This window comes from Carcharodon carcharias, chromosome 4 (assembly GCF_017639515.1).
Source record: "Carcharodon carcharias isolate sCarCar2 chromosome 4, sCarCar2.pri, whole genome shotgun sequence".
NCBI lineage: Eukaryota > Metazoa > Chordata > Chondrichthyes > Lamniformes > Lamnidae > Carcharodon > Carcharodon carcharias.
In genome coordinates, this window is record NC_054470.1 from 85,308,778 (window position 1) to 85,335,655 (window position 26,878).

A 26,878-nucleotide genomic window follows, 5' to 3' on the forward strand; every position below is an offset into this window, starting at 1 on the left:
ATGAGGTCTAGAGAGAATAGTGAAGAAGTCAGTATAAGTAAAGAAGTAGCGTAGAAGAAATTAATGGGACAAATGGCGGCAAATCCCATGTACTGACGATCTACATTCTAAGATTTTAAAACAGGTAGCTACTGAAAAAAATGGTTGCATTGGTTTTGATTGTCCAAAATTCCTTAGATTTTAGAGTGGTTCCCAAGGATTGTAAGGTAACAAAACACAACCCCGCTATTTAAGAAAGGGGGAGAGTAAGCAGGGAATTGTAGACTAGTTACCCTAATATTAGTAGTAGGCAAAATGCTAAAATCTATTATTAGGAATGTGAGAACAGGGCACTTGAAAAATCATAGTATAATTAAACAGTGTCAACAAGGATTTATGAAAAGGGAATAGTGTCAGAGTTCTTTTGAGGATGAAAAAGGCAAGCTGAATAAGGCGGAACCAGTGTATTTGGATTTTCATAAAACATTCGATAAAGTGCTACGCGTGGAGGTTATTACACAAAATTAGGACTCATGGGATTAGGGATAGTATATTAGCATGGATTGATCATGGACAGAAAGCATAAAATAGGAATGAAAGGGGTATTTTTGGGTTGGTAGGCTGTAACTAATGGCGTACCTCAAGGATCTTGGGTCTTAGCTATTTACAATTTATATTAATGACTTGGATGAAGAGATTGACGATAGGTAGGAAAATAAGCAGTGAGGAGGACACAAAGAAGCAGGGATTTAGACAGGTTGAATAAGTGGGCAAGAATATGGCAAATGGATTACAATGTGATAAAGCATGAAAGTATCCACTTTGGCAGGAAAAATAAAAAAAACAATATTTTTGATTGGTGAGAGACTGGGAAATGCTTGAGTTCAGTTGGCTCTGGATGTTCTTGTACATAAATTACAGAAAGTTACTTGCAGGTACAGAAAGCTATTAGAAAAGCAAATGGTATATTAGTTTTTGTTACAGAGGGATTGGAGTATAAGAGTAAAGAAGTCTGACTAAAATTATACAGGACATTGATGGGGCCACATCTGAAGTAGTGTGTGCAGTTTTGCTCTCCTTAGATAAGGAGGGCCATACTTAATTGAGAAGGAGTACGATAAATGTTTATTAAATGGGTTCTTTGGATAAAGGGATTGTCCCATGGGGAGAAGTTGAGAAGACTAGGCCCGGAGTTTAGAAATATAAGAGGTGATATAATGAAAAAATAAAATTCTTAAGAGGCTTGACAAGTTAGATGTTGAGAAAATGTTTCCCCTGGCTGGGGAATTATATAGAATTATAGGTCCCAGTCTTAGAATAAGTGGTCAGCCATTTAGGACTGAAATGAGGTGAAATTTCTTCACTCAAGGGATTATGGATCTTTTGAATTATTTACCCCAGAGAACTGTGGATGCAAAGTCATTGAACGGATGTTTTTGGTAACTAAAAGAATTAAGGGATATGAGGGGGATAGTAGTGGTGGAGGTGGAGTTGAGATAGAGTATCATCCATGATCTTGTTGAATGGTGGAATAGGCTTGAAGGACCAAACGTCCTACTCCTTGCTCCTATTTATTATATTCAAGGGGTGATCTAAAATTGCATTTCCATCCTCTCTGGGATTTTCTCCCCCTTGTCCAGCAATCAGTGCCACTGGTTGCCTCAACACCTTATTGCAGGAAATAAATGAAGTGGAGGCAGTGTGTGGCAATAGCATTTTGTTATGAGCACCATAGACCATAAGGACCACCAGGAGAAAAGTGGTGGTATACCGTTGAGCATTGGCAATAGAAGGCTCATTGATACCCTTTGGAGGGGGAGGTTTTTAAATGGACTTTCCTCTTTTGTGATCCTTGGTGATCAATTGCAGCTCTTTGGCTGTGAGACTGTCTCAACTAAGCCTCAACCAGTATTGACACATGCATACTTTCCATTGGGAAATATATGGATCGTGTTCATGAGAGTGAGGCCCACCTGAGGCCAAATACAGTGCACAAAGCTACTGTCCTGGCTGAAATCTGCTAACCCAGCCTTTTGCTGTGAGCAAAACATAAGTCCCAAATTAAACCTGGACTGGGATATTTGTGGTCTGTATAAATTGCTGATACTAGATGATATGTTTGTCAACGAGGCCACTTGGAACTGTGGCATCCATTATTTATGGTATTTCAGTCACTGTCTATTAACATTCTTTATCTGTTTGCTGTTGACAGGTTATCCCATCACTAGGTTCTTACAGAGAGATCTCTTCAATGCTATGATCTATTACCGTCACTTGGGAGGTGAAGTATTTGAAGATTCCTTTGAGTTTATCCTGTCCGATAGCCATGACCCACCAAACTTCTCTGAGCCTCAGGTACTTGTCTGTGTCAAACAACATGAATCCTTCAGGACAGCCATATTATGCTGTTGTGATGAAAAAAGACTGGAAAAACTGAGGATTGTTTCAGATCAACCACACTACCCTTATCACCCCTTTCTGTTACTTCATCGCAGTTGAATTAATCAAATATGACTTCCCTTTGTCCAATATGTGCTGGCTATCATTGGTTAACCCATGTATATTCAAATGACAATTAACTTTGTCCTGGATTATTATGCTTAATGTTTCTCCACCACTGACTGACCTGTATTTATCTGGTTTATTCCCTTCCCCATTTTTGAAAATGTGATTAGACTCCTATTTCATCCATTAGCTACATAATTGACTTACTGAGTGGATGCTACTTTGACATGATTGATCTCTCAATCCACCTCTTGTTGTTATGCAGCTGGTTGGGACCCCACTCATCTGGTTCCATTGGTGGTGGCATAGTGTCACTGGATTAATAATCCAGAGACCCAGGGTAATGCTCTGGGAGCCTGGGTTCAAATCCCACCATGGCAGATGTTGAAATTTGAATCCAATAAAAGTATGAAATTAAAAGTCTAATAGTACCCATTAAAAGCCCTGTTGATTGTTGTAAAAACCCACCTGGTTTACTAATGTCCCTTGGGGAAGGAAGCCCTACATGTGACTTCAGATCCACAGCAATGTGATTAGCTCTGAAATGGCCTAGCAAGCTGCCCAGTTTCTCAAGGGCAATTAGAGATGGGCAATAAATGCTGGCCTAATATGCAACACCCACATCCTGTGAATGAATTACAAAAAAGGCTTTAGAAACAATAATTGGGGGGAAAAAATCAACAGGCACTGGAGAGGTTTGAGTTAATTAAGGAGAGTCAGCATGGATTTGTAAAAGGTAGATCATACTTGACTAATGTAATTGAATCTTTTGATGAGGTACCAAAGAAGCTGATGAAAAGAGAACAAGCAATGTTGTCTATATGGATTTTGAGAAAGCCTTTGACAAAGTACTGTACCATATAAGAGGCTGATTAACAAATTTGAGGTTCATGGAATAGGCGTGTCAGTGTCAGCCTTGGAGAAAAAAATGTCAGCATTGAATTGTGGTAAATGGTTATTTTTCAGACAGGAGGATAGTAGGGTGAGCGCTAGGACCACTACTTAATGTATAATTGACTTGGATATTGGAATACAAAGTAAATTTCAAAATTTGCTGATGATTCCAAACTTTGAGGTGTTGCTGACAACAAGGGTGATAACATTCGACTGTAAGAGGGGAAGAATGGGCAGACAACTGGCAGATGGGATTTAATTAAGCTTAAGTGTGAGGTGATGCATTTTGGTAGAAGGAATAGGAGAGGCAATAAAGATTAAATGGCACATTCTAAACAGTGTACAGGGAGAGGGGGACCTGGAGGTTCACGTGCATTGATACTTGAGGGTAACAGGACATATTTAGAGAACAGATGGCAAAACATATGGGATCTTGGGCTTTGTAAATAGAGGTATTGAGTACAGAAGCAGAAAGTTATGTTGAACCTATATAAAGCCCTGGTTAGGCCACAACCGAATTATTGCACCCAGTTCTGGTCACTACACTTTGGCAAGGATGTGAGGGTGCCTGAGATGGCGCAGAGTGATTTATCAGAATGGTTCCAGGGATGAGAGAATTTTGCTACAAGGCTATGTCGCATTGTTCTCCTTGCAGCAAAGGAGGTTGAGTGGAGATTTGATAGGATTATGATTTAGATTAGGTGGAAAAAGAAGTATTCCCATTAGCTGATGGTACAAAGATGAGGGGACACAGACATAAGGTTTTGGGCAAGAGATGCAGGGGGGATGTGAGGACAGGATTTTTACACCATCAATGGTAATGACCTAGAACTCACTGCTGATGAGGTAAAAATAGAGATAATGAATGATTTCAAAAAGAAATTTGATAGGCACTTAAATAAAATAAACGTGCACTGCTACAGGGGAATGGGACTGATTTGATTGCTCTACAGATGTGGCTTGGATATGATGGGCCAAATGGCCTCCTTCTGTGACATCATGACTCTATGACAATATCACCGATGTGGCTCAGTGTGTAAGTTTGCTTTATAACACTTCTGTGAAGCACCATATTATGTTTTATTACAATGAAAGCATTATATCAATATAAGTTGTTCTATAATCAGTCCCGTCTGCTGGCCAAATGTATTGGGAAATTGCAGGCATAATACCTATGACTTCCTGAGACTACTGTTGGGGAGGATGTTCCCTACATGCAATTGTGAATGGAGTATGTTTAGAAAACTGACCCTCCAAAGTCACAGCAATATCAAAACTGTAAACATTTGCAGTGTTTAAAAAGCTTTATGTTGCATATTTAAATTTATTGTGTGCATAGATTAACATGTTATCTGTGCCATTTTATTCTTTGATACTATAAAATTTTGCCAGTCTTTTCTCACAAAGTTAATTTAATTGCAGGTTGTAATTGTTCACATTACACCAGTGGATGATCAACTTCCCAAAGAAGCACCAGGAGTTGTGCGCCATCTTGTTGTCAAGGAGACTGAGATAGCTTATCTGACAAAGAACCAGTTGCACTTCACAGATGCAGAGTCACCAGATAGAGAGATCATATATACAATAACAACTCCGCCATTCTTTACTTCAATACTTGGGTAAGTTTATGTGGACCGGACTCTTTGCACATTACAAGTGTGTCAGACTATCATAAATGTTGATGTTATCATACAAAGCAAAATACCTTGCAGTTATTTTTGGTTTGCTTTATGATTGAGGAACATATCCAGGAAGAAATGGTCCAGCCACAGTGTGTGGTAATCGTGTAAATTTAAATGAAAAAAGACATCTTTGCAAAGCCATTGGGAAGAATATTCCCCCTGTCTGGGAAGAAGTGCAGGAGCTGGCACAGGTAGGTGTGCCTCCGATCGGGGCCACCATTTTACGTGGGTGGGCCAATTAAGGCCCGCCCCTGTGGGACATCCGCCAGGAGGCGCTATGCAGGTGGGGGGGGGGGGGGGGTGGGGGCGGATTCCCTCAGCCGGGAGTGCGCTCTTTCATGCATGTGCATGAAAGAGTGCACTCATCGCCCTGAGGCTAAGTGCTGCCTCGGAGATTGGCTCCAAATTTAAAAATGGTAAAAGTTCAAAAACATAAGTTCCCTGACATGTCCCCTCATGTGACACTGTCACATGAGTTGGGACATGTCCATCACTTTAAATCAAACATTTATTACATTTTTAAAAACCCTCATGAAACCTCACCCTGCCTGTGGATGAGGTTTCATACTTTTTCTGAAGCCCGCCAGAGCTCCCGGCATGCCCTCCAACCCGAAGATTGGATGGGCAGGTCCATTAATGAGGTCCTCAATAGGCCGTTGACAGGTTGGCAGATGCACAGCTGATTTGGCTGTGCCCCTGCCGACCTGAAAATTGAAATGACGCGGGGCGACGTTGGGAGTTCCGCCCGACGTCATCCTGCATCATTTTGTGTCGGTGAGTGGGCTCCACCCCCCGCTAGCCGATCTAAAGATCCTACACCTTATGTTCAGCAATGCACTTCGATATCCATCACCAAGAGTAGCTCGAGAGCATGATGACTGACTGAGCTGGATAAGCTCCGAAGGGCATATCTAGCAGACTGCGTTTGTGGCAGGTGGTGAGGGGACTAACGCGAGGGAGAAATGTTCTCACCAATCTACCTGATGTAGTGGGGAGAAGGTGGAGTAGTGGTAATGTTGCTGGACTAGTAATCTAGAAGCCCATGCTAATTCTCTGAACACTCAGGTTCAAATCCCATAATGGCAGCTGGTGGAAGTTAAATTTGATTAAAGCTTGTCTCTGTAACAGTGACTATGAAACTATCACTGATTGTCTTAAAAAACTCATCCGATTCACTACTGCTCTTTAAGGAAAGCAACTTGTCATATTTACCTGGTCTGGCCAAGTAAGTTGTACCAAACTATTACAGAAAAGTTGGAAAGGAATGAAGCCGGACATGCTACTGGACATGGACCTAGGTACCGGGAACAACAGACAGGATTTTAACAAATCCTATAAAAGAATTAAAAAAAAGATACATATGTGCATGAGAGTATTCATTGCTTAAGACAAGGGGCAAAAGACCTTTGCAACCAGCTTGAGCCAGAAATGCCGAGTGGATGATCAATCTCGGCCTCCTCCTGAGGTTCCCAGCATCACAGATGACAGTTTTCAACCAATTTGATTCACTCCACGTGATATCAAGAAATGGCTGAGCGCACTGGATATTACAAAGGCTATGGAATCTGACAACATTAGGCAATAGACTTGTGCTCCAGAACTAGCTGTGCACCTAGCCAAACTGTTCCAGTACATCCACAATACTGGCATCTACTTAGTAACGTGGAAAAAGCCCCGGTGTGTCTTGCACACAAAAAGCAGATCAAATCCAACCTGGCCAGTTACCGCTCCATCATCAGCTTGACCATCAGCAAAGTGGTGGAAAGTGTCGTGGACAGTGCTACAAGTGGCACTTACAGAGCAATAACTTGATTGTTGATGCTCGGGCTGGATTCTGCCAGGGCTATTCAGCTTCTGACCTCATTACAGTCATGTTTCAAACATGGGCAAAAGAGCTGAACTCAAGAGGTGAAGTGACAGTGACTGCTTTTCACATCAAGGCAGCATTTGACCAAATGTGCCATCAAGGAGCCCTAGAAAAACTGAAGTCAATGGGAATCAGAGGGAAAACTCTCCACTGGTTGGAGTCATACCTAGCACAAAGGAAGATGGTTGTGGTTCAAATAATAGTACAGAACTTGAATATTGCTAAAAAAAAAAGACAAATTGTCAAAGCTTTGCATGTTGCACTCATCAGGTCAATTCACAAGAATATCAAATGTAAAGGGAACAGCAATTTATACTGCGTGAGAAGAGAGTGTTAATTGGTTGGCAAGTGTTCTCTGATTAGTACAGGTATTGCCATGGAGAATGCACCAATTAACTGATGACTGACAGTTAACTGCCAAGCTTTTTAAAAAATTCAAACCAGGCCAGTTGATTCTGGTCAAGGCTTACCCTGGCAAATGAACCAGAGCATGGCTATTGCCTATTTCCTTTAGTTGAAAAAGATGCAATGTGTGTACATGTTCTTTCTGTCTGCAAAGGACAGGGCTTTGTGTATTAAGATGGAAGCTAGACATATTAATCCATCTCAGAAGCCACATCTTTTAAGTCCCTAGGATGAAGTCCATCAGGACCTGGGGAGCTGTCAACTTTTAGTTCTAGTAATTTTTTTGGTACCCTTTCCCTGGTGGTTGAAATTCTTTTAAGTTTCTCCCTTCCTTTCAACTCCTGATTCACAATTATTTCTGGGATGCTTTTTGTGTTCTCTACAGTGAAGGCAGATGCATAACATCTGTTCAATTGATCCACCATTTCCTTATTTTCCATTATTAATTCCCCAAACTCACTCCCTAGAGGACCAACACTCATTTTACTTACTCCTTTCCTTTTTAAATACCTGTAGAAACTCTAGCTAGCTTTCTCTCTTACTCTAATTTCTCCCTTTTTATTAATCTTTTAGTCATTCTTTGCTTTCTTTATATTCTGTCCAGTCTTTTGACCTGCCACTCATCCTTGTGGAATTATACACTTTTTCTTTCAATTTGATACTATCTTTAACTTCTTTAATTAGCCACAGATGGTGTGTCCTTTCCTTGGAGTCTTTCTTTCTCACTGGAATGTATCTTGTCTGAGTATTCTGAAATATCTCCTTAAATGTCTGCATCTCTATTGACTTACCCCTTAACCTAACTTCCCCACTCACTTTAGCCAGCTCTGTCCTCATGCCTTCATAATTAGCCTTATTTAAATTTAAAACATTTATCTTAGATCCATTCCTCTCTCCCTCAAACTGAATGTGAAATTCAATCATATTCATGATCACTGGTATCTAGGGACACCCTCACTATGAGGTCATTTTTACTCCTGTCTCATTGCGCATTGCCAGATTTAGTATAGCCTGCTCTCTGGTTCGTGCTAAAATATGCTGCTCTAAGAAACTGTCCCGAAAACACTCTATGGACTCATCATCCAGGCTACCTTTGCCAATGTGGATTGTCCAATCTATATGTAGAATAAAATCACCCATGATTATTGCCATACCTTTCTCACAAGCCCCCTTTATTTCTTCCTCTATACCCCATCCCACAGTGTGGTTACCGTTAGGAGGTCTATAAACCACCCCCACAAGTGACTTCTTACCTTTACTATTTCTCATCTCTACACAAACTGATTCTACATCTTGATCTCCAGAACTAAGGTCATCTCTCTATTGGACCAATGTCATCGTTAATTAACAGAATTACCCCTCCACCATTTCCTAACTTCCTGTCCTTCCTAAAAGTCACGTACCCTTGAATATTCAGATCCCAGTCTTTGTCATCCTGCAGTCATGTTTCTGTAATGGCTATCAGATCACACCTATTTATTTCTATTTATGCTGTCAATTTACCTGTTTTGTTACGAAGCCTACATGCATTCAGATTCCGAGTCTTTAGTTCTGTCTTTTAAAATTTTTTGCAACCTCTAGGCTTTCCCTCCAATGTACCTTTAGGTTTGTACATCTGTCCCTTTCTGCCACGCTTTGATCATCATTTCCCTTATTCTTACCTTGCTCTTTTGCCTTTTCTTCTCTATTCAGTTTATCAGATCTTCTTGAACTTGATCCTTTGCCCCCACTATTTAGCTTAAAGCCTCTTTTGCTGCCCTAGTTATATGACTCACCAGACCATTTGTCCAGCATGGTTCAGGTGAAGACTGCGCCAACGGTATAGCTCCCACTTTCCCCAGTACTGGTGTCAGTGCCCCATGAATCGAAATCCATTTCTCCCACACCAATCTTTGAGCCACTCATTTAATTCCCTAATCTGATTTAGCCTACACCAATTTGCTCATGGCTCAGGAAGTAATCCAGAGATATTACCTTTGAGGTTCTGTTTTTTAATTTGGCCCCTAGTTGCTCATAATCCCTCAGCAGAACCTCTTTTCATGTTCTATCTGTGTTGTTGGTGCTTACATGGACAATGAGCACTGGATTCTCCCGCTCCCACTGCATGTTTCTGTCCAGCCCAGAGCAGATGTCCTGAACCCTGGCACTGGGCAAGCAACACAGCTGCCTGTACTCTCGTTCTCAGCTGAGGAGAACTCTGGCTATTTCCCTGACTACACTGTCCCTAACTATCACTACATTCCTTACTACCACCTAGGAGGTGGTTACTGCTTCTTCCCCTTTCCACCCGCTCTTCTAGGTGGTGGTTACTGCCTCTAGCCCCCCTTTCCACCTGCCCTTCTAGGTGGTGGTTATTTCTTTGGTGTCCCCCATTTGACTGCTCTTCTAAGTACTGGTTACTGCCTCCGGGTCCTTTGATTCCCCCCCACTCCATATGCACCAAGGCCTGGACAGTATTCAGGCTTGGGCTAAAAAGTGGCAAGTAACATTTGCGGCGTTTAAGTGCCTGGCAATTACCATCTCCAACAAGAAAGAATCTAATCATCATCCCTTGACATTCAATGGCATTGCCATCACCGAATTCCCCACTATCAACATTCTGGGAGTTACCATTGATCAGAAATTGAACTGAACTTGCCATATAAATACTGTGGCTACAAGAGCAGATCAGAGGCTAGAAATTGTGCGATGAGTAACTCACCTCCTGACTCCCCAAAGCCTGTCCACCATCCATCAGGAGTGTGATGGAATACTGTCTTCTTGCCTGGATAAGTGCTGCTCCAACAACACTCAAGAAGCTTGACACCATCCAGGATAAAGCAGCCCACTTGATTGGCACCCCATCCGCTGCCTTAAACAATCACTCCTTCCATCAATGACGTAAAGTGATAGTAGTGTGCACCATATAAAAGACGCACTGCAGCAATTCACTAAGACTCCTTCGACAGCACCTTCCAAACACGCAACCTCTATCACCTAGAAGGACAAAGGCTGTAGATGCATGGGAACACCACTACCTGTAAGTTCCCCTCCAAACCACACACCATCCTGACTTGCAAATATTTCATTGTTCCTTCACTGTCACTGGGTCAAAATCTTGGAATTCCCTTCCAAACAGCACTGTAGGTATATCAATACCACACGGACTGCAGTGGTTGAAGAAAGCAGCTCACCACCACCTTCTCAAAGGCAATTAGGGATGGGCAATAAATGCTGATCCAGCCCACACTTTGAAAGAATTTTTTTTAAATTGTGAGCAGTGATGCTGGACTGTGAGAAGAGAATTAAGACAGCGCTGTACTGTACCTTGGCAATTTTGGAGAGGTAACTGAACATTTTCCAGGATTGCAGCCGTGTCTTCTGGCACTTTTCCCACTGGTGATGGAATTGATTCTTGGAGGGTTTCCAGATCTGTGGGGCAAGTAGATATCTCTCATTCTGTCCACCACATGGACCAGGGCCTTCAAGGGAGCATCCAAGAAACTGAGCAGCTGATCTACAAGTCTGGCAGCCATTTCTGTCATTTCCTAGTGTCTATAACCAGAGTGTGCATCTCCTTTAACAGGTGCAACTTGTTATAAGTAGCGTCAGAGGTGGCTGATACCCAGAATCCTCCCACCCCCCTGGCCTCATTGAAATAATATGTACTCCTTTAACTTTAGTATACTGCTCAGAATGTGCTGGGGAGACCAAAGGCAGACTGGGTGACTGCTTTGTGGAACACCTCCATTCATTCTGCAAGCATGCCTCTAAACTTACCTTTGTCTGCTTATTTAATTTTCCACCCTCCTCTCACACTGACCGCTTTGTTTTTTGCCTCCTGCAGTGTTCCAATGAAGCTCGATGTAAGCTTAAGGAACAGCACCTCATCTTTCGATTAGTTACTTGACAGCCACCAGACTCTACAATTTGAGACCGTAATCTCTGTCCCAGTTTTGTTTTCTTCTTCTTTGCAGGTTTTGGTTATCCTTTTGTTTTTGCTTTGAGGACAGCAGCTGTTCAATCATTCTGCCATTCATACCTCCTCTGGATACATCTTTTGTTTTTTTCACTTGTCCCAATACCACTCTGGCTCTGCACCATCAACTCTTATGTCATTTAATGTCTCCTGCCTTTCACCCTATCACAGACCTTCCCTTTTGTTTTTCTTCCACCCTCCCCCATTTCACCTACTTAAAAGCTTCTAACTTTTCCCAGTCCTGAATAAAAGTCATCCATCTTTAAACATTAACTCTGTTTCCATTGCTGCATATGCTGCCTGACCTGTTGAGTATTTCCATTATTTTCTGTTTTTATTTCAGATTTTTAGTTTATAGTGTCTATTGGTATACTGCCATGTTCTTCAGTGCACGGTCTTGGAAACTCTGTGGCCATCTTGCGGAAATACTTTATGCTTCCTGAGATGCATATCCCGTGGCTAGATACCCAATTTTTCATCTTTAAACCCAGGGTACCTGTCAGACATCGAAGCCACTTTCCAAATAAATATTGTGCTCTTAAGGTGTTGCAGGATTCTAAGTCATACATGATTTTTCTATACCTTGCACATAGAAGCTATATGTTAATGAGCCAAATGCAGTTTCAGTTTGCTGGAGTTGGGTGCTTTAGCTAATTAACTGCCTTTGATTCACCTCGAGAGAGGAGGAGCAAAATCAGCTCTAATATTTGATATTACTGAAACATGGTGCTGCAGTAGATGCTGTTTATTTAAAAAAAATGAAAATATAATAATAGATTTAATACTATAGATGTCCTGTTTGAACTAAACAAGACTCAAAAAAGATTAAAAGAAACTAGAAATATAAAGATAGTAAGGGTTTTGATAGCTATTTTAAAAAGAAAAGAGTTAATAAAGCAAGCTTTGGTCTTATAGAAAGTGAAGCTAGGGAATTAATAATGGAAAGTAAGGAGATGGCAATGAATTGAACAGGTATTTACATCAGTCTTTATGCTAGAGGATACAAGTCACATCTCAGAAATAGCTGTATATCAGGAAATTGAATGAAGGGAAGAACTCAAGAAAACTACAATCTCCAGGTAAGTGGTACTGAGCAAATTGTTGGAGCTGTGGGCTGACAAATCCATGGGTCTTGGTGGACTTCATCCTAAGGTCTTAAAGGAAGTGGCTATAGTTGATGCATTGATGAGATAGTTGATGTATTGGTTTTAATTTTCCAAAATTCCCTAGATTCGGAGAAGGTTCCTTTAGATTGGAAAATAGTGAGTGTAATTCATTTATTCAGAAAAGGAGAGAGACAGAAAGCAGGAAATTACAGGCCAGTTAGCTTAACATCTGTCTAAGGAAAATATTAGAAGCTATTATCAAAGATGTTATAGCAGAGCACTTAGAAAAATTCAAGGCAATCAGGCAAAGTCAACATGGTTTTGTGAAAGGGAAATCATGTTTAACCAATTTATTAGAGTTCTTTGAAGAACTAACATGTGCTGCGTTAAAGGGGAACTGGTATATGCACTGCGCTTAGATTTCCAGAAGGCATTTGATAAAGTACCACATCAAAAATTATTGCGGAAAACAGAGCTCATTGAGTTGGGGTAACATATTGGCATGAATAGAAGATTGGCTCACTAATAGGAGGCAGAGTAGGCATAAATGGATCATTTTCTTGTTGGTCAGATGTAAGGAGTGCTGTGCTACAGGGATCAGTGCTGGTGCCTCAAATTTTTACAATTTATTTAAATGACTTGGATAAAGAGACTGAAGGTATGGTAGCTAAATTTTGCTGATGGCACAAAGATAAGTTAGACTGGAAGTTGTGAAGAGGACACAAGGAGGCTACAAAGGGATATAGATAGGTTAAGTGAATGGCCAAAGATCTGGCAAGTAGAGTATAATATGGGAAAATGTGAAATTGTCCACTTTGGCAGGAAGAATAAAGAAGCATATTAGCAAAGTGGTGAGAGCTCTAAGATGCAGAGGGATCTGGGTGTCCTAGTGCATGAATCACAAAAGGTTAGTATGCAGGCACAGCAAATAAATAGGAAAGCTAATAAAATGTTATTGTTTATTGCGAGGGAAATTGAATGTAAAAGTAGGGAGATTATGCTTCAGTTATGCAGGATATTGGTGACCTCCTTCAGATGTTTGTATGTAACATTGCAAAGAGTACCACTTAGATTCACCAATATGTTACCAGGGTCTTAAGGATTAAATTATGAGGAATACAGAAAGTTGAGGGGTGATTTGATTAAAATTTTTTGGAATTTGAAAGTAATTGATAAATTAGATAGTGAGAAAATGTCTCCCTTGATCAGGAATCGTGGGCAAAGGGAACATAACCTCAAAACTGACTAGGTGTGCTTCGGAATAATCAAGTCTAAAAGTAGCAAAGAAGTGGATGAGACTCTCAAAAGCAGATGAGCTGAGGCAGGGGAAGAGTCGGGCAATGTTACGGAGATAGAAATAGGCAATCTTCGTGTTGGGGCGAGCATGTGGCTGCATGCTCATCTTGGGCTCAAATATGGCATCAAGGTTGTAAACTGTCTGGTTCCACCACAGACATTTGCCAGGAAGAGGGATGGAGTTGGTGGCCCCCAAAGACAATGGCTTTGGCCTTCCCAAAATTTAATTAGAGCAGATGCCTTCTTCTCCAGCACAGTGGATTGGTGGAGAGGTGGTGCTCACCAGCTTACATGTTGAAAATGTGTTTTTGAATGATGTAACCATTGGATGAAAAATAAGAGGAGGCTAAGGATAGATCCTTGGGGAATACTAGAGAAAATTGTGCAAGAGAAAAGTTAGGAAAAATATTTAAGGACTGTTGGAAATGTGGAGCTCTCTCCCATAAAAAACAATAAATGTTAGCACAATTAAAAAATTTGAACTCTGAAATTGATAGATTTTTGCTTGCCAAACTTATTAAGGGTGTCCCAGCCAGAAGACAGGAGGAAAAAGAAATCTATATACGTATATCTATATCAGCCTGGCTCCTTTATGAAATTATTTTTCTGTTTTTCAAAATGGCCAATTGCTGGGCTGATAAAAATGGCTGCAACTGATCACATGCTGGTTTCTGGAAGGTTCTAAGCTGTTCCAAGGGGCAAAAGCTACCTTATCATCCTGAAATGTGACTTGTATAAACACTCCAGCCAAGCCAGTACAAAAGATTTGTAGATGATAAGTCTGCACCAGCCAGCCGTGGACAAAGGTAGAGCTATTTGTGACTTCTAATCTCCAATGTTGAGTGAATGGCCCCACTGTTACTGCTCCAAAACACTGTGGGTTTCAACAGGCACCTTGTTCGCTGAATACCTCGACCCAAAACCACCCTGTCACATGACCAAGACTTGAGCTGTTTGCATTCCTTTAATTATACAGCTCGTGAATTTTATCTTCAGTCCTTTTATGACCTCATAAGAAAAGCGGGACTCCAGGCAAGCAGCTTGCCTCTGTCTACCATTTTTTCATCTAACAGGTAACAGCAGAAAGAGCTTTGTCCCAGTGAAGTGCCTGGCCCTCATCATCACTGTGAACTACTGGAACATCGGAGCTTCTGTATTTGTGCCTTCAAGGCTAATTCATCTCTCTGTGCCTTCTCCCATCGTGGAAGGCCTCGCTTCTGGAAAGTCGGTTCACCCTCCAAAAGACAGCCTGCTACCCTCTGAAGCAATACGCCACTGGACTTTTGATTCTGGACTCTGAACTCATGTGAAATCATAACTCTTATTTTTATCATGGTTTTTCCCTGTACCCCTTTTTTTCCCTTATCTCTCTTTTATTGTGTGAGTGCAAAAAGGGTCGAATGATGCAAATTTCCTGCATTTTGTGTGTGTGTAAAATAAATCAATCCTCTTATTTTACTTTACCTCGAGTTTGCTGTGGGGTTATCAAATAGATGGCTGGCTAACTCCAAAACTGAAGGCTTGGGGAAAATATGACACCACTTATAAAGGGGGAAATCAAAAAATCAAAAACACCTTTCTGTCTATGGATGGCTAATGAGGGAAGAAATCAGGGCTGTTGAAATTAATTCCTCTTTGATCAGTAACACGGGATATGAAGCCAAGGCACATGGATGAAGGTAGGATACAAATCACCAAATTCTGCCATAAAACATTTTTTGAAGAACGTTCTATTTTTGTTCTGTCAGCCAGTAGCAATAACACCTCTTCATTCATCAGCACAATGATATGGAGCTATGTATGCTTCCTGGTGCACTTCTTATTTAATGGCATTTCATTGACCCTATCCTAGACCATGGCTAAAGGGCTTGAAATAGTTGCGAGGTTGAGTTACTGTAATGACTCCTTCACCGCATTCAGCATTGTAATTTGTAAAATATCCAGCAATTTGCAGAGTAAAAGAAATGCACTATGTGTGCTTTGATTCTTCAAAATTGCTGGATGGTTACTACCATTCCACCATCAGCCTCACCAAAGTTAAGCAAAATTCATTCTCACCATGTGTTCCCCCACAGAACTTAATGGTGAGTGTGAGATATTCATGAAGTTATTTTAAATTATTCATTTAGAGTTGGTAATTAATGTCATAGGGGACCCTGTAAATGATGTGATTTATTATTCTTATTTGACAGTCAACCTTGGATACCCAGAAAGGGACCACTAAAGCTGTGGACCCCTGCTCTCAGGAAGTGAATTGTTCCTAGAGCTTTGCTATTCTGTTTATTATTATTTTTGACATTATTTTTGTGTTAATCTTGTCATCAACACTCCTGTTGGAGGGCAATAATTTTCAGGATGCAAAGCTGCTTTAACACTCTGAATAAAAACACACATTCAAATGCAAATTGGATAGATTTCTTTCAGAAAATAACATTTTGGGATACAGTATTTAAGTAATTTGTGGTAACTGCAGCTTATTTGGGATGAAAATGGTAACTTTGGACCTATAGTTCCAAGAGCTTTCCACCATTGGGGGTTTCCTCATCTCTGGGTCTGTTTAATAATAATTATTAATATAATTTATTAATTGCTATGATTCGTCAACAACTCTACTATCAATTAATCATACAACTATCATGATGGACTTTGGTAATTTTTCATCTAACAATCCCTGTGTTCCCATGAATGTGCAATGGTCTACCCGCTGAGTGTTCCAACATTCCTGATCATGACCTTGAACCTCATTCTATTTATCATGTGTCAGGAATGTTTCTATATTTCATACACCTATCCTGTCATCTATTCATTAACTTTTCAAGGAGCAATTCAACAATTCCCACACATAACTGGATTACAGTGTCCTCTTCTTTTGTTTGCTTGTTTTATTTACTTACCTTTCCTTTCCTTTTTTCTCAATCCAACCTTTGTGCCTTTTTTATTCCTATTTCAATCTCTAATTTGATTCAAATTATCCCTATTTCCTTTTTCATTGTTCACTGTTTCTTTCTCTGCTTTACTCTAATTGGTTAAGAAGATAAGTCATTGCTCATGAAATTCATGAGGTTGCAATTGACATTGCTGCACCGTTACCCTATCGATGTAGCAATTTGCAATGCGACCCTGGTACAATAGCAAATATAGAAGTCCAATTCATATAATTTGCCACAACCCATTGCAGCAATCTCTGGCCCATTGTGTTCTTGATAAAAATTACACGCATGTACTAATAGTTCTATAGTACAAATAGGGGGTGAAACTCATCTATGTCAGTTATACAAAATGAACTCATGGCAAATCAACACCCAATTTTACATCATTGACTTCAATGGAATAGAAAGTCAAGTGTGGTGCACAAAGGGCTGCTGGGAAGATTTTGTGTTGATGGTGAAGACCAATTTCACCTCCATGTATGCAGTACTGCCTTGTTAGCGATAGGTGTTTTTGATCTTTGCTAAAGTTGCACCTCAAAGGTTGTGTTAAACTGTTTGCAAATACCAACACCTAAAGGGAATTTTTTTTAAAGAATTCATCCTTGGGTTATGGGCATCGCTGGCAAAGCCAGCATTTATTGCCCGCCTCTATTTGTCCTTGAGTAGGTAGTGATAAGCTTTCTTCTTGAACTACGGTAATCCATGTCATGAAGATGCTTCCATAATGCTGTTAGGTGAGGAACGTCAGGATTTTACAAATTGGACAGGTTACACCTGGGCAGGACCAGGACTGATGTCCGAGGGGGAATATTTGCTATAGTGATTGAGGAGGGGTTAAACTAAAATGGCAGGGGGATGGGAAGCTATGCAAGGAGTCAGAGGAGGGGGAATCGAGGACAAGAACAAAAGACAGAAAGGGGAATAAGAAAAGTGATAGGGAAATTGAGGGCAAGAATCAAAAAGGGCCTCAATGAAAAATAGTGGGAATGGGACAAGTAATGTTAAAAAAACAGGCCTTAACGCGAGGAGCACTTGCAATAAAGTGGATGAATTAACCGCGCAAATAGATGTAAACAGATATGATATAGTCGGGATTACGGAGACATGGCTGCAGGGTGACCAGGGATGAGAACGGAACATCCAGGGGTATTCAGTATGTAGGAAGGACAGTGGAAAAGGCAGTGGAGTTGCATTGCTGGTTAAAGAGGAAATTAATGCAATAGTGAGGAAAGATATTAGCTCCACGATGTGGAATCTGTATGGGTAGAGCTGAGAAACACCAAGGGGCAAAAAACGTTAGTTGGGGTTGTATATAGACCCCCAAACTGTAGTGGTGATGTTGGGAATGGCATTAAACAGGAAATTAGAGACACATGTAATAAAGGAACATCTGTAATTATGGGTCACTTTAATCTGCATATATATTGGGCAAATCAAATTAGTAACAATACCATAGAGGAGGAATTCCTGGAATGTATACGGGATGGTTTTCTGGACCAATACATTGAGGAACCAACTAGAGAACAGGCCATCCTATACTGGGTATTGTGTAATGAGAAAGGAATAATTGGCAATCTAGTTGTGCGAGGCCCCTTGTGGATGAGCAACCATAATATGATAGAATTGTTCATCGAGATGGGGAGTGATGTAGTTGATTCTGAGACTAGGGTCCTGAATTTTAATAAAGGAAACTATGATAGTATGAGGCGCGAGTTGGCTATGATGAATTGGGAAACGCTACTTAAAGGGATGACAGTGGATAGGCAATGGCAAACATTCAAAGAGTGCATGGGTGAACTGCAATAATTGTTTATTCCTCTCTGGCGCAAAAGCAGCCAAACCATTGCTTACAAGGGAAATTAGAGATAATATTAGATGTAAGGAAGAGGCATGGAAATAGGCCAGAAAAAACAACCTGAGGATTGGGAGCACTTTAGAATTGACCAAAGGAGGACCAAGGGATTGATTAAGAAGGGGAAAATAAAGTATGAGGGTAAGCTTGCGGGGAACATGAAAACTGACTGTAAAAGTTTCTATAGGTATGTGAAGAGAAAAAGATTGGTGAAGACAAATGTAGGTCCCTTACAGTCAGAAACAGGGGAATTTATAATGGGGAACAAAGAAATGACTGACCAACTAAATACATACTTTGGTTCTGTCTTCACAAAGGAGGACACAAATAACATACCAGAAATGTTGGGGAACACAGGGTTTAGTGAGAGGGAGGAACTGAAAGAAATAAGTATTAGTAGGGAAATGGTGTTGGTGAAATTGATGGGATTGAAGGCCAATAAATCCCCAGGGCCTGATAATCTACATCCCAGAGCACTTAAGGAAGTGGCCCTAGAAATAGTGGATGCATTGGTGGTCATCTTCCTAGATTCTATAGACTCTGGAACAGTTCCTACAGATTGGAGGGTAGCTAATGTAATCCCACTATTTAAAAAGGGAGGCAGAGAGAAAACAGTGAATTATAGACCAGTCAGCCTGACGTCAGTAGTGGGGAAAATTCTGGAGTCCATTATAAAAGATTTAATAGCTGAGCACTTGGAAAACAGTCAGAATCAGACAGAGTCAGCATGGATTTATGAAAGGGAAATCATGCTTGACAAATCTACTGGAATTTTTTGAGGATGTAGCTAGTAGAGTTGATGAAGGGGAGCCAGTGGATGTGGTTTATTTGGACTTTCAGAAGGCTTTCGACAAAATCCCATATGAGAGATTAGCATGTAAAAGTAAAGCGCATGGGATTGGGGGTAGTGTATTGAGATGGATAGCAATCTGATTTGCAGACAGGAAACAAAGAGTAGGAATAAATGGATCTTTTTCCAAATGGCAGGCAGTGACTAGTGGGGTACCACAGGGATCGGTGCAGGGCCCCCAGATATTCACAATATATATTGATAATTTAGATGAGGGAACTAAACAAAATATCTCCAAATTTGCAGATGACACAAAGCTAGGTGGGAAGGTGAGCTGTGAAGAGGATGCAGAAACGCTTCAGTGTGATTTGGACAAGCTGAGTGAATGGGCAAGTGCATGGCAGATGTAGTATAATGTGGATAGGTGTGAGGTTATCCACTTTGGTAGCAAAAACAGGAAGGCAGATTATTACCTGAATGGCTATAAACAAGACCTGGGTGTCCTCGTACACCAGTCGCTGAAGGTAAGCATGCAGGTGCAGCAAGCGGTAAAGAAGGCAAATGGTATGTTGGCCTTCATAATGAGAGGATTCAAGTACAGGGGAAGGGATGTCTTGCTGCAATTATACAGGGCCTTAGTGAGACCACACCTGCAATATTGTGTGCAGTTTTGGTGTCCTTATCTGAGGAAGGATGTTCTTGCTATAGAGGGAATGCAGTGAAGATTTACCAGACTGATTCCTGGGATGGTGGGACTGACATATGAGGAGAGACTGAGTTGATTAGGATTATATTCACTGGAGTTCAGAAGAATGAGGGGGAATCTCATAGAAACCTATAAAATTTTAACAGGACTAGACAGGGTAGATGCAGGAAGGATGTTCCCAATGGTTGGGGAGTCCAGAACTAGGGGTCACAGTCTGAGGATACCATTTAGGACTGAGATGAGGAGAAATTTCTTCACCCAGAGAGTGGTGAGCCTGTGGAATTCGTTACCACAGAAAATAGTTGAGGCCAAAACATTGTATGTTTTCAAGAAGCAGTTAGATATAGCTCTTGGACTGAAAGTAATCAAAAGACATGGGGAGAAAGCGGGAGCAGGCTATTGAGTTGGATGATCAGCCATGATCATAATGAATGGTGGAGCAGGCTCGAAGGGTCAAATGGTCGACTCCTGCTCCTAGTTTCAATATTTCTATGTTTATGTTTCTATTTTGATGATGGAGCAGCATCAACTGCAAATGGTATATGACTCAGAAGGAAGCTTGGAGGTCATAGTGTTCCCATGCTGCACACATTAGGCAAGTAGAGCATATTCCATCACAGTCCTTCCTTGTGGATTATAGGTGGTGAAGATGCTTTGGGAATTCCTGAAGTGAACTGCAGAATACCAGCCTCTGACCTATTCTGATAGCCATAGCATTTATGTGGTTATTCCAGTTGAGTTTCTGTCATTATTGAAAAGAAAATGATGTTGGGAATGATGGCGATGCAACTTTGAGTGAGTTGTAACTCTTCCTCTCTTTAGTTTTGCTTTTCGGAAAATCAAAATTTGGTGTTTGTATAAACAGAAACAAATTGTGAGCCTGAAACTTGTTGAATGATGATGTATGTATCAATGCTAGGAATTCTTGAGGTCTAATTATGTCTCTCCTTCTCTATTGAGCATGTCTGATGCTGGGAAACTGTTTCTGACAGACAGTATGAAGAAATTGATTAAAGAATCCAGTGTCCCGATGCTGAGATCATTCACACAGGTACTTACAATTTATTACTCTCAACACCAGTGAGCTGGAACCTTATAGAATAGAAATCAGAAAAAATGATTTAATCTATTCAGATCAGTTTGGTAGAAAGGTTGTTCTGCAAAAACTAGCATTAAATTATTCAAAAGACTAATTATTGGTCTTCACCAATTTTACAGTATAATCAATAGAGCATCATAGAATGATAAAGCGCAGAAGGAGGCTATTCAGTCCATCATGCTTTCGTGTGCTCTTTGAAAGACCTGTCCAATTAGTCCCACTTCACAGCTCTGTCTCTGTAGCTCGGCAAATTTCCTCCTTCAAGTATTAATCTAATTTCTTGTTGAAATTCATTATTGAATTTTCACTCAGTACATTCCAGATTGTAACAATTACTATGCAAAACATATTTCCTCGTTGATTGGCAAAAGAACCAGAGGCAAACATTAAGAAAAAGATTTTTATGCAACAATGGTTAGGATTTAGATTAGGCTGCTTGATATGATGGTGGATAAAGATTCAACAGCAACCTTCAAAAGAGAATTGGATAATACATGAAGGTGAACAAATTGTAGATACGGGGAAGAGCTGGGGAGTGGGACTAACTGGATTGCACTTTGAAAGAGTTAGCAGACTTGATGAATAATCTTCTTGTTTACTGTACTATTCTGTGACTCTAACCTCATGTTACTCCTGGCTCTGTGATCTGTGCCTCAGGGGGCTTTTCCAGCACGCACCTGCACTCTCGCCCTCCTCCCCCCCACACACAGGCAATGCTGAGCACTGAAGGATGTGTTTCATGCTAGCCAGGCCTTAATTGGCCCGCCAGCGTGAAATTGCGGTCTAGTCCCGGTCATGGGCAGCGGTCGGCTTCCTGACCACTCCCGCCCAACCCAGCTGAGCCCACCTGACAAGGGAAAAATCCTGGCCCTAGTTTCTCCAGGTAACTGAATATTCTTATTATTCTAATAAAGTTCTGCTGCACCCTTTCTCAAGACCTTGACATACTTCCTAAAGTGTGCTGTCCAGAATTAGCCTAACCAGTGTTTTAAAGATTTAGCTTCCTTAGATAACTTCCTTGCTTTTGTACTCAATGTCTCAATTTTAAGGCCAAGGATCCCACATATCTTTTCAACTGCTTCCTCAATTGTCCTGCCTTCTTCAAAGATTTGTGTATATATTCCTCCAGGTACTAATACTGTCCCTGCACCCCCTTCAAACTTTTATCATTTAAGTTATATTGCATCTTTTCATTCCTCCTGCTAAAATTAATAATTTGCACTTTCCTACATTAAGTTTCGCCTGTGTGTGACTTCCCATTTCATCAGTCTGTCATCCTGAAGTTTATTACTATCCTCCTCATTGTTTACTACAGTAGTAGATGCTTTGGTGTTAATTTTCCAAAACTCCCTCGATTCTGGAAAGGTTTTATCAGACTAGAAAGTAGCAAGTATAACCCCTTTATTCAAGAAGTGGGGGAGGCAGAAAACAAGAAACTATAGTCCAGTTAGCTTGACATTTGTCATGGGGAAGGTGTTACAATCGATCATTAAAGAGGTTATAACTGGGCACTTAGAAAAACTCAAGGTAATCAGAAGTGTCAGCATGGTTTTATGAAAGGGAGATCAGTTTAACCAATTTATTGGAGTTCTTTGAAGGAGTAACATGTGCTGTCGATAGAGGGGAGCCTGTAGACATATTGTGCTTGAATTTCCAAAAAGCATTTGATAAGGTGCCACATCAAAGATTATCGTGGAAAATAAAAGCTCATGGTGCAGAGGGCAACATATTAGCCTGGATCGAAAATTGGCTGGCTGGCTAAGAGTATGCATAAATGAATCTTTGTCTGATTGGCAGGATGTGACAAGTGGAGTCCCACAGGAGTCTGTACTGGGGCCTCTACTTTTTTACAATTTACAATGACTTGGATGAGGGGAGTGAAGACATTGTAGCTAAATTTGCAGACAACACAAAGATAAGTATGGAAGTATGTTGTGATGAAGACATAAGGAGTTTGCAGATGGATATAGATAGGTTGAGTGAGTGGGCAAAAATCTGGCAGATTGAGTATGATGTGGGAAAATGTGAAGTTCTTCACTTTGGCAGGAAGAATAAAAAAGGAGAGTATTACTTAAACTGGGAATGACTGCAGAATTCTGAGGTGCAGAGGGATCTAGGTATTCATATGTCACAAAAAGTTAGTATGCAGACTTTTTTTTAAATGTGGGATGTGGGCTTCACTGGCTAGGCCAGCATTTATTACCCATCTCTAGTTGCCCTTGAGAAGGTGATGGTGAGCTGCCTTCTTGAACCGCTGCAGTCCATATGGTGTAAGTACACCCACAGTGCTGTTAAGAAGGGAGTTCCAGGATTTTAACCCAGCGACAGTGAAGGAATGGCGATGTATTTCCAAATTAGGATGGTGAGTGACTTGGAGGGGAACTTCCAGGTGGTGGTGTTCCCATCTATCTGCTTTCTAGATGGTAGTGGTCGTGGGTTTGGAATGTGCTGTTTAAGGAGCTTTGATGAATTCTTGCAATGCATCTTGTTGATGGTAAACACTGCTGCTACTGTGCATTGGTGGTGGAGGGAGCGAATGTTTGTGGATGTGGCGTCAATCAAGCGGGCTGCTTTGTCTTGGATGGTGTCAAACTTCTTGAGTGTTGTGGGAGCTGCACTCATCCAGGCAAGTGGAGAGTATTCCATCACACTCCTGTAGATGGAGGACAGACTTTGGGGAGTCAGGCGGTGAGTTACTCGTCACACAATTTCTCTCCTCTGACCTGCTCTCTTAGCCACAGTATTTATATGGCTAGTCCAGTTCAGTTTCTGGTCAATGGTAACCCCCCAAGATGTTGATAGTGGGGGATTCAGTGATGGTAAATGCCAGTGAACATCAAGGGGCAATGGTTGGAATCTCTCTTGTTGGAGATGGTCATTGCCTGACACTTGTTAGCCCAACCCTGGATGTTGTCCAGGTCTTGCTGCATTTGGATGTGGACTGCTTCAGCATCTGAGGAGTCACGAATGGTGCTGAAAATCATCAGCGAACATCTCCACTTCTGATCTTATGATGGAAGGAAGGTCATTGATGAAGCAGCTGAAGATGTTTGGGCCAAGGACACTATCCTGAGGAACTCCTGCAGTGATGTCTTGGAGTTGAGATGACTGACTTCCAGCCACCACAACCATCTTCCTTTGTTCTAGGAATGACTCTAACCAGTCGAGAGTTTTCCCCCTGATTCCCATTAACCCCAGTTTTGCTAGGGCTCCTTGATGCCATTCTCAGTCAAATGCTGGCAAGGGCAATCACTCTCCCCTCACCACTGGAGTTGAGCTCTTTTGTCCATTTTTAAACCAAGACTGTAATAAGGTCAGAAACTGAGTTGCCCTTACAGCAGAGTGATTACAGCATGTAATGAAGAAGGCTAATGGAATGCTATCCTTTATTATGAGAGGAATTGAACATAAAAGTAAGGATGTTATGCTTCAGTTATATAGGGCATTGATGAAACCACTTCTCAAATGCTGTGTGCAGCTTTGATCTCCTTATTTAAGGAAGGATGTAAATGCATTGGAGGTAGTTCAGAAGAGGTTTACGAGATTGATATGTGGAATGAGTGGGTTGTCTTATGAGGAAAGGTTGGACAGACTGGGCTTGTTTCCACCGGAGTTTAGAAGAGTGAGGGGTGATTTGATTGAAGTATACAAGATCCTGAATGGTCTCAACAAGGTGGACGTGAAAAGGATGTTTCTATTTGTGGGTGAGTCCAGAACTAGGGGACACTGTTTAAAATTAGGGGTTGCCCTTATGGGACAGAGAGGAGGAGAAATTGTTTCTGAAGGTTGCGCGACTTTGTGACTCTGCCCCAGATGGTGGTGGAAGCAGCGTCACTGAATATTTTTAAGACAGAGGTAGATAGATTCTTGTTAAGCAAGGGAAACAAAGGTTATTGGGGGTAGCTGGGAATGTGGAACTTGAAACACAAACAAATCAGTCATGATCTTATTGAATGGTGGAGCAGGCATGAGGAGCCGAGTGGCCCACTTCTCCTATTTTGTATGTTCATATGTTTGTACATTTCTGAGTCTTGTGCAAATTTTGAAGTTATCCTCTGCATATCCAAGGTCATTAATGTGCAGCAAAAAGAACAGTGCTAACACTGGGCATTGCAAGACACCACACTTCTTTCTATTCTGGTAAACAACTGCTCATTACTACTCTGCTTTATGTCACTTAGCCAATTTTATATCCAAACAGTCACTGCTCCTTTAATAACACTTGTTTCAACTTTATTAATAGGTCTATTTTGTACCAATTTTATCAAAGGTTTTTTGAAAATTTATGCAGACAACATCAACCACATTAACCTTATTGAAACTCTCTGTTACTTTGCATGGGATCTTGCTGAATGCAAATTGACACTTAAAATGTGCTTTATTGACTGTAAAATGCCTTAGAATACCTTGAGGCTCGGAAAGGTGTTATGTAGCTTGTTGGGGTGTAGGGGTGCGGGTGGGGTACTGTGGGGCAAGCATATATCTCTCATTCTGTCCACCACATGGACCAGGGCCTTGAAGGGATTATCCAAGAAACTCAGTCCAGCAGCCATTTCTCTCCTTCCTTGGGGTTTATAATCAGAGTGTGCATCTCCTTTAAGAGGTGCTGACTGTTGTAAGTAGCATCAGAGATGACCAACATCAAGACCGCATCTGCCCCCACCCATAATGTATACTTCTTTAAATTTGTTATACTGTATTTACTGCTCAGATTACAGTCTGTTCTACACGAGGGTGTCCGAAGGCAAACTGAATGGTCACTTTGTGGAACTGCTCTATTCAGTCAGCAAGCATGAACAGAGGTATTCCACAAAGAATGACCCCAAGCAACAGGTGATGGGATTCCTGCAATATTGCTGTTCTCAATACCATAGCTCAAGGGGGAGGGGTAGGAGAAGCTGTTAAGTAAGCTTAGTGAGTTGCTGCAGTGCACCCTGTAGATAATACTGACTGCAGCCACAGTGTGTAAGTGTTGGAGAGTTGGATATTTATTCCAATAGCAGGAATACTAATTGAGTGGATTGCACTGTCCTGGATGGTATTTAACTTCTGGAGTGCTGTTGTGGCTGCACCCTCCTAAATAAGTGGTGCATATTTCATTCTCTTCAGTTGATCTCTGTGGTGGGATGAGGAATTGAAATGTTAAGGAATAAGCTGGTTATTGCAGACTATCCAGCCTCTGTCCTGTCCTTGTAACAACAGGTTGATGTGGTTGTTGCATCTAAGCTTCTGGACAATCATGATCCTTGGGATGTTGATAACAAAAACAGAATTACCTGGAAAAACTCAGCAGGTCTGGCAGCATCGGCGGAGAAGAAAAGAGTTGACGTTTCGAGTCCTCATGACCCTTCGACAGAACTTGAGTTCGAGTCCAGGAAAGAGCTGAAATATAAGCTGGTTTAAGGTGTGTGTGTGGGGGGCGGAGAGATAGAGAGACAGAGAGGTGGAGGGGGTTGGTGTGGTTGTAGCGACAAACAAGCAGTGATAGAAGCAGATCATCAAAAGATGTCAACAACAATAGTACAATAGAACACATAGGTGTTAAAGTTAAAGTTGGTGATATTATCTAAACGAATGTGCTAATTAAGAATGGATGGTAGGGCACTCAAGGTATAGCTCTAGTGGGTTTTTTTTTTAATTTTATATAATGGAAATAGGTGGGAAAAGGAAAATCTTTATAATTTATTGGGAAAAAAAAAAGAAGGGGGAAACAGAAAGGGGGTGGGGATGGGGGAGGGGACTCACGACCTAAAGTTGTTGAATTCAATATTCAGTCCGGAAGGCTGTAAAGTCCCTAGTCGGAAGATGA

The 26,878-nt window shown here is 41.1% G+C and overlaps 1 protein-coding gene across 1 annotated transcript in view; it reads left to right on the top strand.

Moving 5' to 3' along the window:
- Window positions 1-26,878, top strand: part of LOC121277230 (FRAS1-related extracellular matrix protein 1-like) — a 391,688-nt gene that overhangs the window by 116,874 nt on the left and 247,936 nt on the right. The window contains exons 9-11 of the mRNA XM_041186416.1: window positions 2,192-2,334; window positions 4,801-4,997; window positions 20,931-21,021. Coding sequence (XP_041042350.1) covers window positions 2,192-2,334; window positions 4,801-4,997; window positions 20,931-21,021 — 431 coding nt within the window. The remainder of the gene's footprint in view (window positions 1-2,191; window positions 2,335-4,800; window positions 4,998-20,930; window positions 21,022-26,878) is intronic.